This window comes from Sphaeroforma arctica (genome assembly GCF_001186125.1).
Source record: "Sphaeroforma arctica JP610 unplaced genomic scaffold supercont1.57, whole genome shotgun sequence".
NCBI lineage: Eukaryota > Ichthyosporea > Ichthyophonida > Sphaeroforma > Sphaeroforma arctica.
The window spans coordinates 88744-102267 of record NW_014040501.1 but is presented as its reverse complement, the minus strand read 5'-3'; the positions used below and the strand labels follow the sequence as shown (position 1 = coordinate 102267).

General features: G+C 44.5%; 3 protein-coding genes across 3 annotated transcripts; 1 reads left to right on the top strand and 2 right to left on the bottom strand.

Moving 5' to 3' along the window:
• The first annotated feature begins 1190 nt into the window (after window positions 1-1190).
• On the top strand, window positions 1191-7246 carry SARC_01451 (hypothetical protein). Its single transcript, XM_014304828.1, has 10 exons — window positions 1191-1806; window positions 2926-3330; window positions 3542-3696; window positions 4034-4162; window positions 4674-4958; window positions 5392-5606; window positions 5976-6154; window positions 6332-6469; window positions 6662-6832; window positions 7152-7246. The coding sequence occupies exons 1-10, from the start codon at window positions 1350-1352 to the stop codon at window positions 7187-7189; spliced, it is 2172 nt and encodes a 723-aa protein (XP_014160303.1). The 5' UTR covers window positions 1191-1349; the 3' UTR covers window positions 7190-7246.
• A 682-nt stretch (window positions 7247-7928) lies between these two features.
• Window positions 7929-11220, bottom strand: SARC_01450 (hypothetical protein; the record flags this gene model as incomplete). Its single annotated transcript, XM_014304827.1, has 2 exons — window positions 7929-8586; window positions 8828-11220. The coding sequence occupies 2 exons, from the start codon at window positions 11218-11220 to the stop codon at window positions 7929-7931; spliced, it is 3051 nt and encodes a 1016-aa protein (XP_014160302.1).
• A 650-nt stretch (window positions 11221-11870) lies between these two features.
• Window positions 11871-13508, bottom strand: SARC_01449 (hypothetical protein; the record flags this gene model as incomplete). The annotated part of the gene is made up of 4 exons (XM_014304826.1): window positions 11871-12292; window positions 12470-12724; window positions 12924-13295; window positions 13499-13508. 4 exons carry the CDS (start codon window positions 13506-13508, stop codon window positions 11871-11873), a joined length of 1059 nt encoding a protein of 352 aa, XP_014160301.1.
• Window positions 13509-13524: the final 16 nt, after the last annotated feature.

The following is a 13524-nucleotide window of genomic DNA, read 5'->3' as shown; positions in this document are numbered from 1 at the left end:
ATAATAGTGTGTAGTAGTGTACATTAGAAGATTAACGCTAGTTGGTCAATGTATCAGATCACATCATTGTTGTCACTCCCAAAACGGTGACTTAAACACTCGATTTGCGTATTCAGGCAAGGAAGTACATATATTGCAGAGTTCATGAAAGCAATATACAGTAACTGCGAAGACCTGACTCATTAACATACATCTTGCACCACCAAATATACCCTTTCGAGTAGCTACAATGTTAATACACTATCGATTGTCTGCAATGACATACATCAATAACATACATACAACATCTTCACATACGCATAAACATAATCGAGTAGATGGGGTGTCAAGTGTCGGTGCTTACCTCTAGCACCATCTTATTCTACCCAATGGTACGTGGTGAAGTGCAATTAAACAGTACCTTCATGATCATAACAATTCGATTAAAATTCCATCATAAGGGGTTAAAAGGGTTTGATTGAAACATTCTACATACAACTGTCTTGGGCTGTTCAGTCATAGGAGCGTTATCCATATCCATTTTGATATATACTTATATATACTTAATTACCATCTGCATAAGCCGGTGGGCTCGTTGTACCAGCTACAGATAGGCTACCTATCTTTCATGTAATGAAAATTAATTTTATATTGTATATATTGGCTACTTGATGTGGTGCGTAACTGTGCAGAGACAGATCACAATTCTATGCAGGTATCACAACTTCGCCAGAACTAAAAAGGTATCACCGCGTGCTGAGGTTGAATATCTCCGATGGTCATGTTGGCCGTGCGTCGCGTCTCGTAGTCAAATCACTTCCTACTGTGATACCGGAGAGAAATATATATGTTTCGTATGCATAATTAACAAGTAATTGTCCAGTAATATATACGATCTTTTATACCATTCAAGCTCTACTCTCTCTCTCTCTCTCACTCGCACTAGAGTACATACAGTGTGGACATCATTTTGAAAAAAATAGAAATATATAAATATCTTGACGAGCGTCGAGCTGTGGCAAAATAGTAAATTCAGTTTTCCTAATAAAATCATTGGCCCGCCTAAATTCTACTTCAACCAATCAATTCTTCATCTTTTAATTATTTTTTTGGTTATTCGTCTGGCTTTTTGAAGCACCACCAAGAGGTGAAGTGGGATTGTTCTAAAGAGAATACGGACATGCGTGATACATGTATTATGTGGTTGCGATGTACTTTTGTGTTTACACAGTGAGGAGAGTGGACTAGAGTATAGCTACTCTTTTGCGACAACACATACGCACGCATATACGTTCATATCGCTGAGAATACGGATATTGATCATCGTAGTTTAAATCAGGCGAAGCTATCTATCAGCTTTGCTAAGTAAGATGGCAGACAAGGAAAACATGGCCTCTGTCGGGAATTCCGGTGTACCCCTCGAGACACCTAGTCAAGAATGTACCATCAACACCGGCCCAATGGAAGTAGATAGCGAAGTGCCTGAGAATCAACCCGTATCTGATGCAACAGACAATTCTGATGTGAAGGAGGGAAGTGCAAGCTTGGCTGCAGCAGATAATAATACTAAGCAAGAAAATCACAGGGATACAACAGAGGTACCCTCTATCAAAAAGGAAAGTGCTGCAGATGCTACCATAGTTGATGATAGTAGTAGTGAGAAAAATAGTGCGTCTGATGTTGTGGGTGCTAATAAAGATGGTGGTGATAATCAAAAATCTGACACTCAGACGCGCAGCGCTGAAGGAAAGGAACCGGTGTCAACTGTTGAATGCAAAACCGAGGAGCAGAGAGATGAAACTTCCATGGATGTTGATTCCGACGAAGGTGAGTGTATAGACCTACGATACTGTACACTATGTATATCAGTACTCAAAGTCGCGAATATGTCCAAGAACCTCGTGAGAATAGATTCATGCACACAAAAGATGTACAGACATACTTGGGGATATATTTGTAATTTCTATACATATATATATTTGTAATTACTATATATATATATATATATGTGTGTGTCTGTGTGTGTCGTGTGTGTGTGTGTGTGTGTGTGTGTGTGTGTGTTTCTGTGTCTGTGTGTATGTGTGTGTCTCTCTCTCTGTGTGTCTGTGTGTGTGTGTGTGTCTGTATATGTATTCATGTATACATATATTTACATATATACATAGGTCTGTGAGTTCAGTGTGAGAGTGTTTGTGTTTGTGTGCTTGTATGTAAATAAATTAGCATGACAATAAAATTTATGCTTCTACACCTATATATTTGTTCGTGGTGATGTACACTTACACGCGTCTGCATTTCTGTACAATTTACGTACTGTTGCTTATTCTGCTATCTGGTATAATTATGTATACAAATATTTTGAAAAGTTCCCAATGTGACTGAATAAACTTAAATTGCTGGTGTGTGACGTTCTGGCGCATGCATACATTGATTCCAGTACTAAGGGTTAATTACATTGGGCATCTCAGCGACTGAAAGATCAATTTGATATCTAACGATATTATTTATTCCTGTATCGGTTGCACAGTGTTTGAGGTATTGTTAGTCTTTGTGTACACGGCCCTTTTAAATGCTTACAGTCAATAGGTATGCATCCGCCAGATGTCTAGACAGAGCTCGATTTATACCTACTATGATCTATATAGCACCTAACAGCACTAGCCCACACATGCCTCATATTTGGATACTATCATGCCGAGGTACTGTGGCTGTTAGTGGCTACGTTTGAGGTGCCTGTTGGCCTGCTGAGTCTATCGACGAAGAACCAGGAACATGCGAAACCGATATTGAGAAACTTGATATCATTCCCATTTATAATAGTATAACTAAAACCAGCACGTTCGTAACAATTATCCAGTCTGTGCTGTTCGTCATATCATCCGATCATCAACCACAACTCTCATGCCCCACCTGTGATTACTCCACTTCACTTGCCTGTCCGAACAGTTGACGATAGCACGAAGCCGAATGCGTCACAACCATCGAACACCAATGGAGAAATAAAGAACGAACCACTGCCCCCGCCCACCCCAACAAATACCAGCACCGGTACAGCCAAGAGTACGCCTGCACCCACACCGACGCCCGCGAAACAATCGAACGCATTTAGCGCCAACACACCCAGAACAAGTACTGGCAATGTTAGTGCAAGCAGGACGATCAAGTCCGAAATAGGCTCACACAAGAAGGTGGAGGCCACGAGGAAAGCCTCTGCTGCCACCCCTACGCCGATGAAGCGCAAGCAGGAGGGGGGCGAGCTGGCGGAATTCGAAGCACTTCTGAAGCAGTACTACTCGCGATTCTTCCCTTACAAAGATTACTATAAGTGGCTTGCGTATGGTGACCTAAGCAGTAAGTATGAGGTTATTGACACTCTTCTCGCTTTGTGAACTGCGAGTGTTCTAGGACCCCTGAAAAATGGTTATTCGGCGAGACAGCAAAAATGATTTCCTTTACTACCCTATCTTGCATGATTTGTATTTTATATTCAAGTATGGAACCTGAGAACATTTTATTATCGATCTAACTTCTACTTATCGTCTTTTATTCCTTATTTAAACAGCTGGCAGGTATCTAGGTCAGCGAGAATTTTCGTTCACTCTTAAGGACGATATATATATTCGTTATCAATCCTTTGACAGTATGAAAGATCTCATGCTCGCTGTTCAGAGCCGGAATCCGTACAAGATTGATATAGGAGCTGTGTACAACGCAAAGGTAAGGGTCAAACGCACATAGTAGTGACACATATACCATTTGGTGCTCACCCGTACGCCTTGCAATCTAGCTAGCAAAATCGGCATCTAACGTTACCTACATTTTCGCTTCAGTTACGGAGTCCATAACGCTACATTGTACAGTTGCCATCGTTATTTGACGTGCAGTTACGTAAACAGAACGTAAATCTCACAAAACGTGTGAATGACCACACCTTCAATCATACACGGTAAACATGATCGAAATTGACAAATACAAATATTTGCAATTGATGGAGCAATGGGTCATGAGGCAAAAACCAAACCACGCGCTGATCGTTTCTAACTTGCTACTACAGCCAAAAGATCACAAGACAGTGAAGAGTGGTCATTTCAAGCCAAGCGAGAAGGAACTGGTATTCGATATAGATATGACGGACTATGACGACATCCGTACGTGCTGTAGTGGTGCAGCGATTTGCCCCCTGGTAAGAAAGTGCTTGTGAATAGTATGTGTCGCAGCGGTGTAGAACTAGTTATAATTTTTGAAACTGTGTGGGAGATGCGAAGTGCTTCCGATGTACTGTGACGTGTTGTATGGCATCCATACAGACATATGTGGATGATGTATGTGTGTTATCGAATCGAATTTCTTTCGCATGGCTTAAATTATGCAAGCTTCAGAATTAGCTTGTATTGCTGTCATTTCTGCATGGCAGACAAAATCTCGGTCACGATGATTTATTAGCTGCATCCGAAGAGAGGCATTGCGCATGTATAGGATGGTTTTTCAATCGCACTTGGCCTCATGTAGCGATCTCGCCGCAACACCCGCTAAACTTTTCGTGGATGTCACTAGTCCAAAGGCTTGTGTCAGCACAGTTGATAGATATCTGCAGACATCGAATACGCAGCATTTGGTAAAGTTGCACCCAAGAACCAAAGTGATATCAGCTGAATCGACCTGACTCATCATGTGACCATATCTCACTATTGCAGTGTTGGCCATTCATGTCGGCAGCCATTGCCGTCATGGACGTTGCGCTGGAGGAAGACTTTGGGTTCAAGCACAAGCTGTGGATATACTCTGGACGTCGTGGTGTGCATTGTTGGGTGTGTGACAAGGAGGCTAGGAATATGGACAATGAAGAGAGAGGTGCTGTGACCGAGTATCTGACCGTCATCAAGGGTGGTGACAAACAGGCGCAGAAGGTTAAGATTACGAACCCTCCGCATCCTAGTCTCAGCAGGGCTTTGAATGTGCTCAGTAGGTACTTCAAAAAGGTAGGTACACCGTGTGATTTCGCACGCATTTCAGGTTTTTGGAGGCTATGCTGTTGCTACTGCATCGCTCTCCAGCTGAGTTACCACACTCTCACTCAGAAAATCGCTTGTATTATACCTTCTGCCAGCTTATTTGCACTTTCAGTGTACAGATCAGTCTTGCGTTCTACCTATTCTCTATTCCGCTCACAATCGGGCTAGAAAAAGTATAGTATCCTAAGTGCGTGAATGTGTTTGAAATAACGTTAACTTTCTCAATGCCTGTGTGAGCGACAGGTAGTTTGCACCTCAGAATAGTATTGACAATATCAGGCAACCCCTCGGACTCTCAATAACAATGTTCTTAATGAACCCTATTCCAAAGTCTTGCAACCGCATAGCTGGACAATAACGTACTCACGCAGTACTACCAACACGGCATTCTGCATTGTAGGTCGCTTTGAAGAACCAGAAGTTGCTGCAATATATTGACACGGCGAAGGCCATACTAGCTCTAGTTGCCGATGAGAGCATCCGTTCTGAACTTCTTGCGGCATGGAAGGAGGAAGGCATGTTTGGGTGTGGCTTGGACCAGCCAGATGAGAACCCGCCAACAGACACTTCGGATAGTACTTATCCTGCATACAGTGGGACCGTGTCTCTGGAAAGGTAGGTATAGATACACTGTTGTTTAGCATATACGTAGTACCTTCCCGACTGCAGTCTGCCCGCACCTGGCATTCAAGTGTATCTGAAAGTGCGTTTGCATATGCCTATGCGATCTCTTAATGTGATTAGCATCGAGATTAGTACTCCCTGTGAAGGTATGCTGTGGAGGTGTGCCTGAACTTCAATGTATGTGCATCCACTCACTCTTGAGCCCATATAGAACACAGACGTGTTTACATGCATCCAATTCGAGCTAGTATAGTGAATCTCTGTGCTCTGAGCGACTGGACGGTTTTTTTCTGATATGAGCTTCCACGTTTGGTGTAGTAAGAAACACCCCGTGCTCACATACTTGCCTTCTCAAAACAGATGGAAGCAACTCGAAGCCAGAATTGAATTCGCCATTGCAAAGAATCCCAGGAACTATCAACTCAAAACATCGCGGGATGAGATCATCCTTCAACATATCTACCCAAGACTCGATGTGAATGTTAGTAAAGGCATCAATCATTTGCTGAAGTCTCCATTTTGCGTTCATCCCAAGACAGGTGTGTTCACTTATGCCGAGGTCATTTAAAAAAAAAATGACCTATTGCATTATTCGTAGTCATAGCTTCATCTGTTCCGTATATGGTTCGGCTGTCTTCGAGTACATGAACCTCAAACGCATACCTAGACTGCTATTCTACGAATGTCTTAAGATTTCCTGCACCACTTTGTTGCAGGTCGCGTCTGTGTACCCATCGACGTCAACAATCTGGACACCTTCAATCCCTTCAAAGTGCCCACGATCAGTGATCTAATTAGGGATTTAGATGAATGGCACGCCAATAATGTGGGGGCTGAAGACCCTATGGATGAGGGTGAGTTTGGATGTGGCTGCAATATACTGACCAGCTTTTCTCAATTTTCAACCAGCTGTAGTATTCAAGTCAGTTTGGTTCTCTGCTTGCTTAAAAGACTCGTCCGGATGTGAGCGACACTCTCACGCTGCTTCGAATTGGTTTCTTTGCAATATGGCATTTTATTGATAGACGACTATACTTGTGTCGCAGATGTGGACGATTTTATCAAACAGGAGGCAGGTGCTGCAAGCTTTAGCAGTTCAAATAACAAGGAGGGTCGCGTCCCCACGGACTTCCAGAAGACATCACTGATGCGGTATATGGTGCCTTTCCAGAGGTTTTTGAAGGGAATGTCCAAAGAGCTGTCCAAGGAGAGAGAAGGTACGAGTACTATATCAATATTCGAAGCTTTAAGCTAATATAATGTTCATTCTGAAAGTGCCATTGCTGGAGAAATTGCTTAGCATTTATAACCATACACGCAGTTTGTGATAGAAATGTTCTGTCACACTCCTGCCATCTCAAATTTCGCTATTTGCTCCTAACCCCTAGCCTTATCGCACATGTGGAGACTGGTGTTCATTCATTTCTCAAGTTTTGGCGATTTATCCTGCTGTGTTATCCCAGTGCCTTGGCTCAATTCGGTCCTCAAAATAAATATAATCCTTATCACTATCACTCTCTCTCTCGTCATCTGCAGCTCGGCAAGTAGCGGAGGCACAGTCCGGTCAGTACTAACGAGTCCTGTATTATATAGAGTATTGAATGCAATAAATAGAGCTTCTCGCGGAATTGGGGTACTTTAAGATTTCAACTCGCTCTACAAAAAATGAATTATTGACGCTGCGTTGATCAAAAACCAAGATATATAAGGTCCTTAATTGAATGGCGTATTCGTATACGTGGCTGGCCTATACATTGCATGACATACGATGCAGCACATCTGCAGCAATTAGTTTGGTGAATATTTGAATCGGTGTTTATATGGGTATCCCCACTATTGGAGATTGAAGGACTTTGGGAGAATCTTTACTATGAATTGTATCCCAATCAGGTACTATCATCTGCTTACAAAACAAGATAGTTTTCGGATCGAGAATCTCGGCTTTGGATTCTGCGCTTTTCCGGTGCATCTGGCATTTGCATCTGGCTTATCTCGTGCCAACAGCCTCTCTAGTTATTCCCGCCAGAAGAGTGCATATTGACAGAATCGCACGCCTCAAACACTAATTAGCAATCGTTGACTAAATTCTGCGCAGTAGGTATCAGTCTAGCTTCGATAGTAGTCCATATAATTTGTGCCCATCGCGCAAAAGAATTTAAATCCCGGAATCCGATCTTTTAGGTAGCTAAACTGCTTTCCATGACTTCGTAAATGCACACGATGTTCATCTCATATATCATTCCAATGCATATGGTTCCTTCCATGGCGCGGAGTGGACTGCGTAACTGCACACGATGTTCATCTCATATATCATTACAATGCATATGGTTCATTCCATGGCGCGGAGTGGCGTGTCGTCTCCGCAACGTCCACGGTCGCACTTCGATGCATCACGCGCCTTGTTCGTCCTATAACCGACGTTCTCGTCTTCGCTATTTCTCTGCCAACACCATCATTCGCACTCGAGCCCTGCATTCCGTCGAGAATATGTGTGCGTGGCAACTGTATCAGGCTGCGTAGGTGGGCTCTGCTCGGGAGTGGGCCCATTGTGTCGAATTGCATGGATCCCAGCGCATCGTCTATCCCGTCGGCCTCGTCTGCCTCTATGCTGCACATGTCAGCGGGTGCTTGCAGCGTGGTGGTAATAGACCGCAGAGCTGTGGACAGGTCGAACACGCTGTCCGCGTGATCCTCACCCGCCATCACACGACCCATACATCGTACGATGACCGTCCGATACTGCCGGATGCTATGTGTCGATATGTCACGTTTGGACTTCAGCTGGAATCTGCGTTCAGAAAAATTAGGATTGATGATTATACCCCCCCGCCCGCCAATGGTGTAGCAGGTGCCCACATGTTTGTACGTGATGTTGAACAATTTCGGAGCCCAGAATTTTGGTATCCCTACGATAGGATCGCCATCGTTGACAATTCGGTGGGTCGGCATTCGCTTCGAGTTTCGATCGTACCTATGAAACAGGTCGTGGAAATATATACTATGAGAGATATGTGGCGAGCGACTAGGCGAGGCTAGCTGCGCGTTGGCTACCGGGCATGATGCAGTCAGGTCGTATACGTTTATATTGAAATGTGTGTGTGTTCAATCAGATCGGTGAGCTCTTGAATTGGAAACCCTTCATGTTCTCTTCGCATGATACATGGATATATAAATCTATAAACATACTGTTATCAATAGTGAATTAAGCACACCTTTCAGCAAATGCGCGGTTACCCACTCGAGGGCTACCAAATGTGTACACCGTCATAGCAAGTTCGGAGGCGTCGAATTTACAGCATTCAAACGCGCAGAGAGTAGCCAGCGCACCTCCTAGACTGTGTCCAGTGACGAATACATGCAGCTGTCCCCACGCTGCCACTTCACCTTCGTCCACGGGATTAGGTTCACTAGCAATTCTATCCAAGTCTGGTTGCTTATGGAGAGCATCTCTATTATTTTCAAGCTCACGACCATCCCCCTTCGATTCACCAGTACAATCCGTGGCATTCCCAGGCAAAGGAAGCAAGAAGCTGGGGCTCCCGGGGACACTTGTACTGCTGGGGTTGCTAGGCGACCCGTTACACAGGGAAGTTATATCTCTCTCACTTAAGTTGTTGCACAATGGATCACGGTGTGAAACGCCGTCAGCTAAATCAGAACGGGTTGGTTTATGTGTTTGGATAGGGGGTTGCGTGTTCGCGAACTCATGTGATGCTACTTCTTGTATGTTTGGCAATCTCTGCAGCAAAACACTTGCTTTTTTATGCTTGTGCGCTTGTAATTGGTTTGATGCTCCTTTGCCTACACCACCATCTGTCTCTGTATGATCGCAATTTCCAACATCAGACTTAACAAGCGCTGCAAAAATAGTCGACCGATCCAGATAGCTTGCTGCCTCATTTGTACTTGATAAGATACTAGCAGGCTTGGGACTACCCGCTGAATGGGCGTCCACCTCATTTCGCAGCACCGCAAGCACGCGCTCATTGATACTCTTATAGGCCTTTAGAAAACCTCTGTGCACCAGGATTTTATCCGCCCGGCATGGTGAACCCACATCGCAGGTGTGTTTGTATTTGAAATAGTTGCTACTCCCCACCTGATTTGTGTCCGAACACGGTGGTATCAGATGGGCTTGCATGTCTGTCATCGCATTACCCGAACTCTTTGTGCCTCTGAACGAGATCACCAGCTCGTCATTGTTTCTAAATATGACACAGTGTGTATCCGTCCGCTCATCGCTGATGTACGCAACCAGCTCGAAATTTCGCCACTTCTTTTTCCAGATATCAGCATAGTCTCTCACCCCATGCTCCTCAGCGCTGTCGTTTGCACTGCCGCTCCCCTCTGTGTCGTCCGCTGAATCACTATCATGTGACCAGGCCTCACTATCGCTGTCACTTCCTTGGTGGTGACTGTGTTCGTCATCGTGGTGTCTAAGTTGTTTATCGTGATGTCTGTGGTTGCTTTGTGCGTGCTCGTGTTCGTGTGCATGTACAGGTGGTGCGTGTGCTGTCCCGTGAGCTTGTGGGTGTGGACTGACATGAGCGAAGCCGTTTTCAGACCGGTATGCATAATTCATTCGGTCTTCATTTCCATATCCACATCCAATCTGGCCTGTAGTATTGCTATACAGTGAACCATCGGGCTGGTCGATACCCCCCTGCCCCTCCGATGTAGTGCAGCGCGCGAGTGTCTCTGATTTAGTGTGCAAAATTTCGATATTTTTAATACGGGGTTCTAACCTCGTCGTGAGTTCATTACCCTGATGATCAGGGCAATCATCAACCCCGCCGTCACGACATCCGATGGCAACATCGATATTATCACTGTTGCTCGTTTTCACATCCCCATCTCCATTGCGTGCATCTACACATGAGCCAAAGTCCTTGGATGCATGTCCATTCTTGTGATTGTATTCCTGTTGGTCGACAAACGCACAGTATTGACCTCCATGTGAACTGATCTGGCCGGACGTACTGCGCCTTCTCCCCGGGTGGTGACCACCGCCATACCAACCATTCATGAGTGCCAGATCAACTATAGCTTCACCATTTGATGGGCTTCCAAGTATTGTACGCTCTACATATATTCCGCGACCGCTTTCATGCGCTGCGTTGATCGTGTGGTTGTCGAGCCTCGAATCCACAACGTTTTTCCTCCTGCGCGGCTTCTTGCGCTTGTCGTTGGGTTTGAACTTGTACGCGAGTCTGCTCGCCGCACACATCCAATGTGCTGTATACAACGAGAATTCACCATGCACGTGCGAGCTACGTGCTTCGAGATCAAGCTCGACCACTCCCGCCAACAATTGCGCCTTGGTGGGTGGGAGATAGCCGTAGGTAGTACCGAAGACGGTGACAATAGCACATATATTGAATGCAAATGATGGTATAAACAGGGTGGAGAACCCAGTGAAGGGTTGATACACGTATACGGCCTGATTGGTGTCCCATACCAATACGAAGAAGGCCTCGAAAATAAATATTATCATCAGCATGCACTGCAAGGTAATCGTCAAGCGGTACATGAGGTGCCTGTGTTTCTGACCGGTATTGAAAGTGCCCTTGTACGCAAAATGCGTGCGTACACTCTCGAGAAGCATACTTGTGAAATATCCAAATAACAGACAGATTGTTGCAATTTTTCCAACATTAGAATCAGCCCACTGTGCATGAATCTCACTCTCAGCAAACTCCATAGAGACTATATATATAGACACGGAGATTGTGCACAACATCCACACGGCAAGAAACAGAAGTTTTGGCGCGTAAAAGCGGAAGCCACGGTGATACTCTTGCTCGGGCAGTCGGAAGCTGGGAGTGGGTAGAAAAGGAACGGTTTTGTTAGATTTATGGGGACCACTACTCTACTCAAAAGTCTCTCAAGCATACTACATACTCCGCAACCAAACGCCTCGAGCAGCCTTGTTTTCCCAACATAGGATTGATGAATGAGTCGTATGTTCAAAAATTCAATAACCAAGGAGTGTACACGCGCAGATCAGCGATATAAGCATGCTTGAGCAGCTAATTAGCTGTTGCGAAAAGGACTCTGAGGTGCTCAGGCCAAATGTGTTGCTCAGATCACCAAGTCGCAAATTATGGAGATACATTCACATCGAATGTATGCAACCGCAAATATGAACTGAAAAATATTTTTAAACCTATTCCCTCCTCTATACCGTTGACCCGGACAAGTATAATTTAAGCAGAAGGCAGTATCACAACCTAAGCAGATGCTATTGGAGCTGTCTTACCTGGACAAGAAGCAGAGATTGAAGAAAAAAATGACCCCCAAACCGAGATTGGTTAACAGCACATCGATTAGGATGATACTTGTGTGGATCGCGTGGCTTGTTTCAGTATGCTCCATAAGAAAATAGAGGTAAATCGGATTCGCAGCCACCAGTACCGCAGCCCCAGATTGGGTAACCGCCCACTTACGTTCGACGTACCAGTTGCTGAACTTTGACTCAGCAAACTTATATGACCGGTATGTGAAAACAATGGTGTACAAGAACATGACAATGCCCATGCAGCAGTGCACCACCATCATTACCGTCTCGAAGTCATCCGATGTGGTTGTATACTGAATTTCGGCGCTGTTGAACGGTATGTTCGTGACGTAGGGGGGTTCCCCCGCAATTAGCTCTGTGTTCTCGCCCTGTCCAATATCTACATGTAGAAGCCAATACACTTGTACTTTACAATACACCAAGCCGACCACAAGTCTAAAAAACTCTCAAAAATAGTCAAAGCAATACCTGCGAAATGTATAGACCTAAAAAGAATATAGGATAGCATACAGATCATGACTTCAGGAGTATGTATATCGCACCTTTCAAAACATACCCGTCGTGTTTAAAGTAGACTGCAGGGGCGAATACGCCTGCTGAAGCACTATTTGCAAGCGAATCTGTTCAAACATGGAGAGAGCATAACAGCTGTTCCGGTTCAGTTTGTCGGCTGGTATGATAAGCGCCTTACACTTCAGGTGTGAATCGGACGTGTCGGCATCGGTTGGCCCACACTCTAAAGCAGACGATCCCTCATAGACGGTCTGCACTTGGTAGGTCTCTTCGCCATGCATGACGCCACCTACGATCACTGCGAAGTGAAAAAGGCTCGATCACTGGATGTGCGAATTGGCCTATATGATGAATTGTAAATGTGCTAGTAGAGGCACAAACCAGGCCTTATGACCTAATTCGAGTAGAGTATACCAATTCTTTGAGAATCCAACACTAATGTAGGCTATATGATTCAGTAATACAAGGAGACAGCCATCGTAAATGAATGTACATACCATTGTATCCTATGCCAACCTCAGACTGGTTCGCTGCCTGGTCCTGAGATAACAATATTACTAGAAACACGTCAAAAAAACCTTTCAAAGGGTCAAAGTCCAGATAATCCGATAGGATTATCTCTACAATGGGCCCCTCGACAATGTAGCCGTTGTCCAGAAGTTCTATACCGTTGTAGGGGCATGAGTATTGGCCCGCAGCATCGACGTAGTATACGTCACCATACGGGTCTGTGCTTGTCCTACTAGTATTGCACGTATCATAGGCGGTGATATAACTGTCATCGAAGTCGACAGATGATTTATTGACCCAGCATGCAACGTTGCAGGTCGCTTGAGCGTTGACTGGCCAGTAGTTTTCGTTGACAAGAACTGGGAAAGCAACAGAGCGATAACATCGATTTTAGATAAAATATATTTTAAGTTTTTTCAATGTCGCTGACATATTCTGTCAAAAAGAAAGTAAATTTTCTCCCCTTAAGATGACTGAAATTTTTCAATAACGTGGAAACGATCACGCTTCCACGGTTAGTTCAAAAGTACACAGAGGAACATCAAGGTGTATTAACTCATACGTTTGCCCATATCTATATATACATAT

What these genes read in the sequence shown, in the direction of transcription:
- SARC_01451 (XM_014304828.1), top strand. Translation starts at nt 1,350, where the DNA reads ATGGCAGACAAGGAAAACATGGCCTCTGTCGGGAATTCCGGTGTACCC. An exon ending in TGCGTATGGTGACCTAAGCA is followed by an intron (nt 3,331 to 3,541) that starts GTAAGTATGAGG and finishes TTATTTAAACAG; the next exon opens with CTGGCAGGTATCTAGGTCAG. An exon ending in GCTGTCCAAGGAGAGAGAAG is followed by an intron (nt 6,833 to 7,151) that starts GTACGAGTACTA and finishes CGTCATCTGCAG; the next exon opens with CTCGGCAAGTAGCGGAGGCA.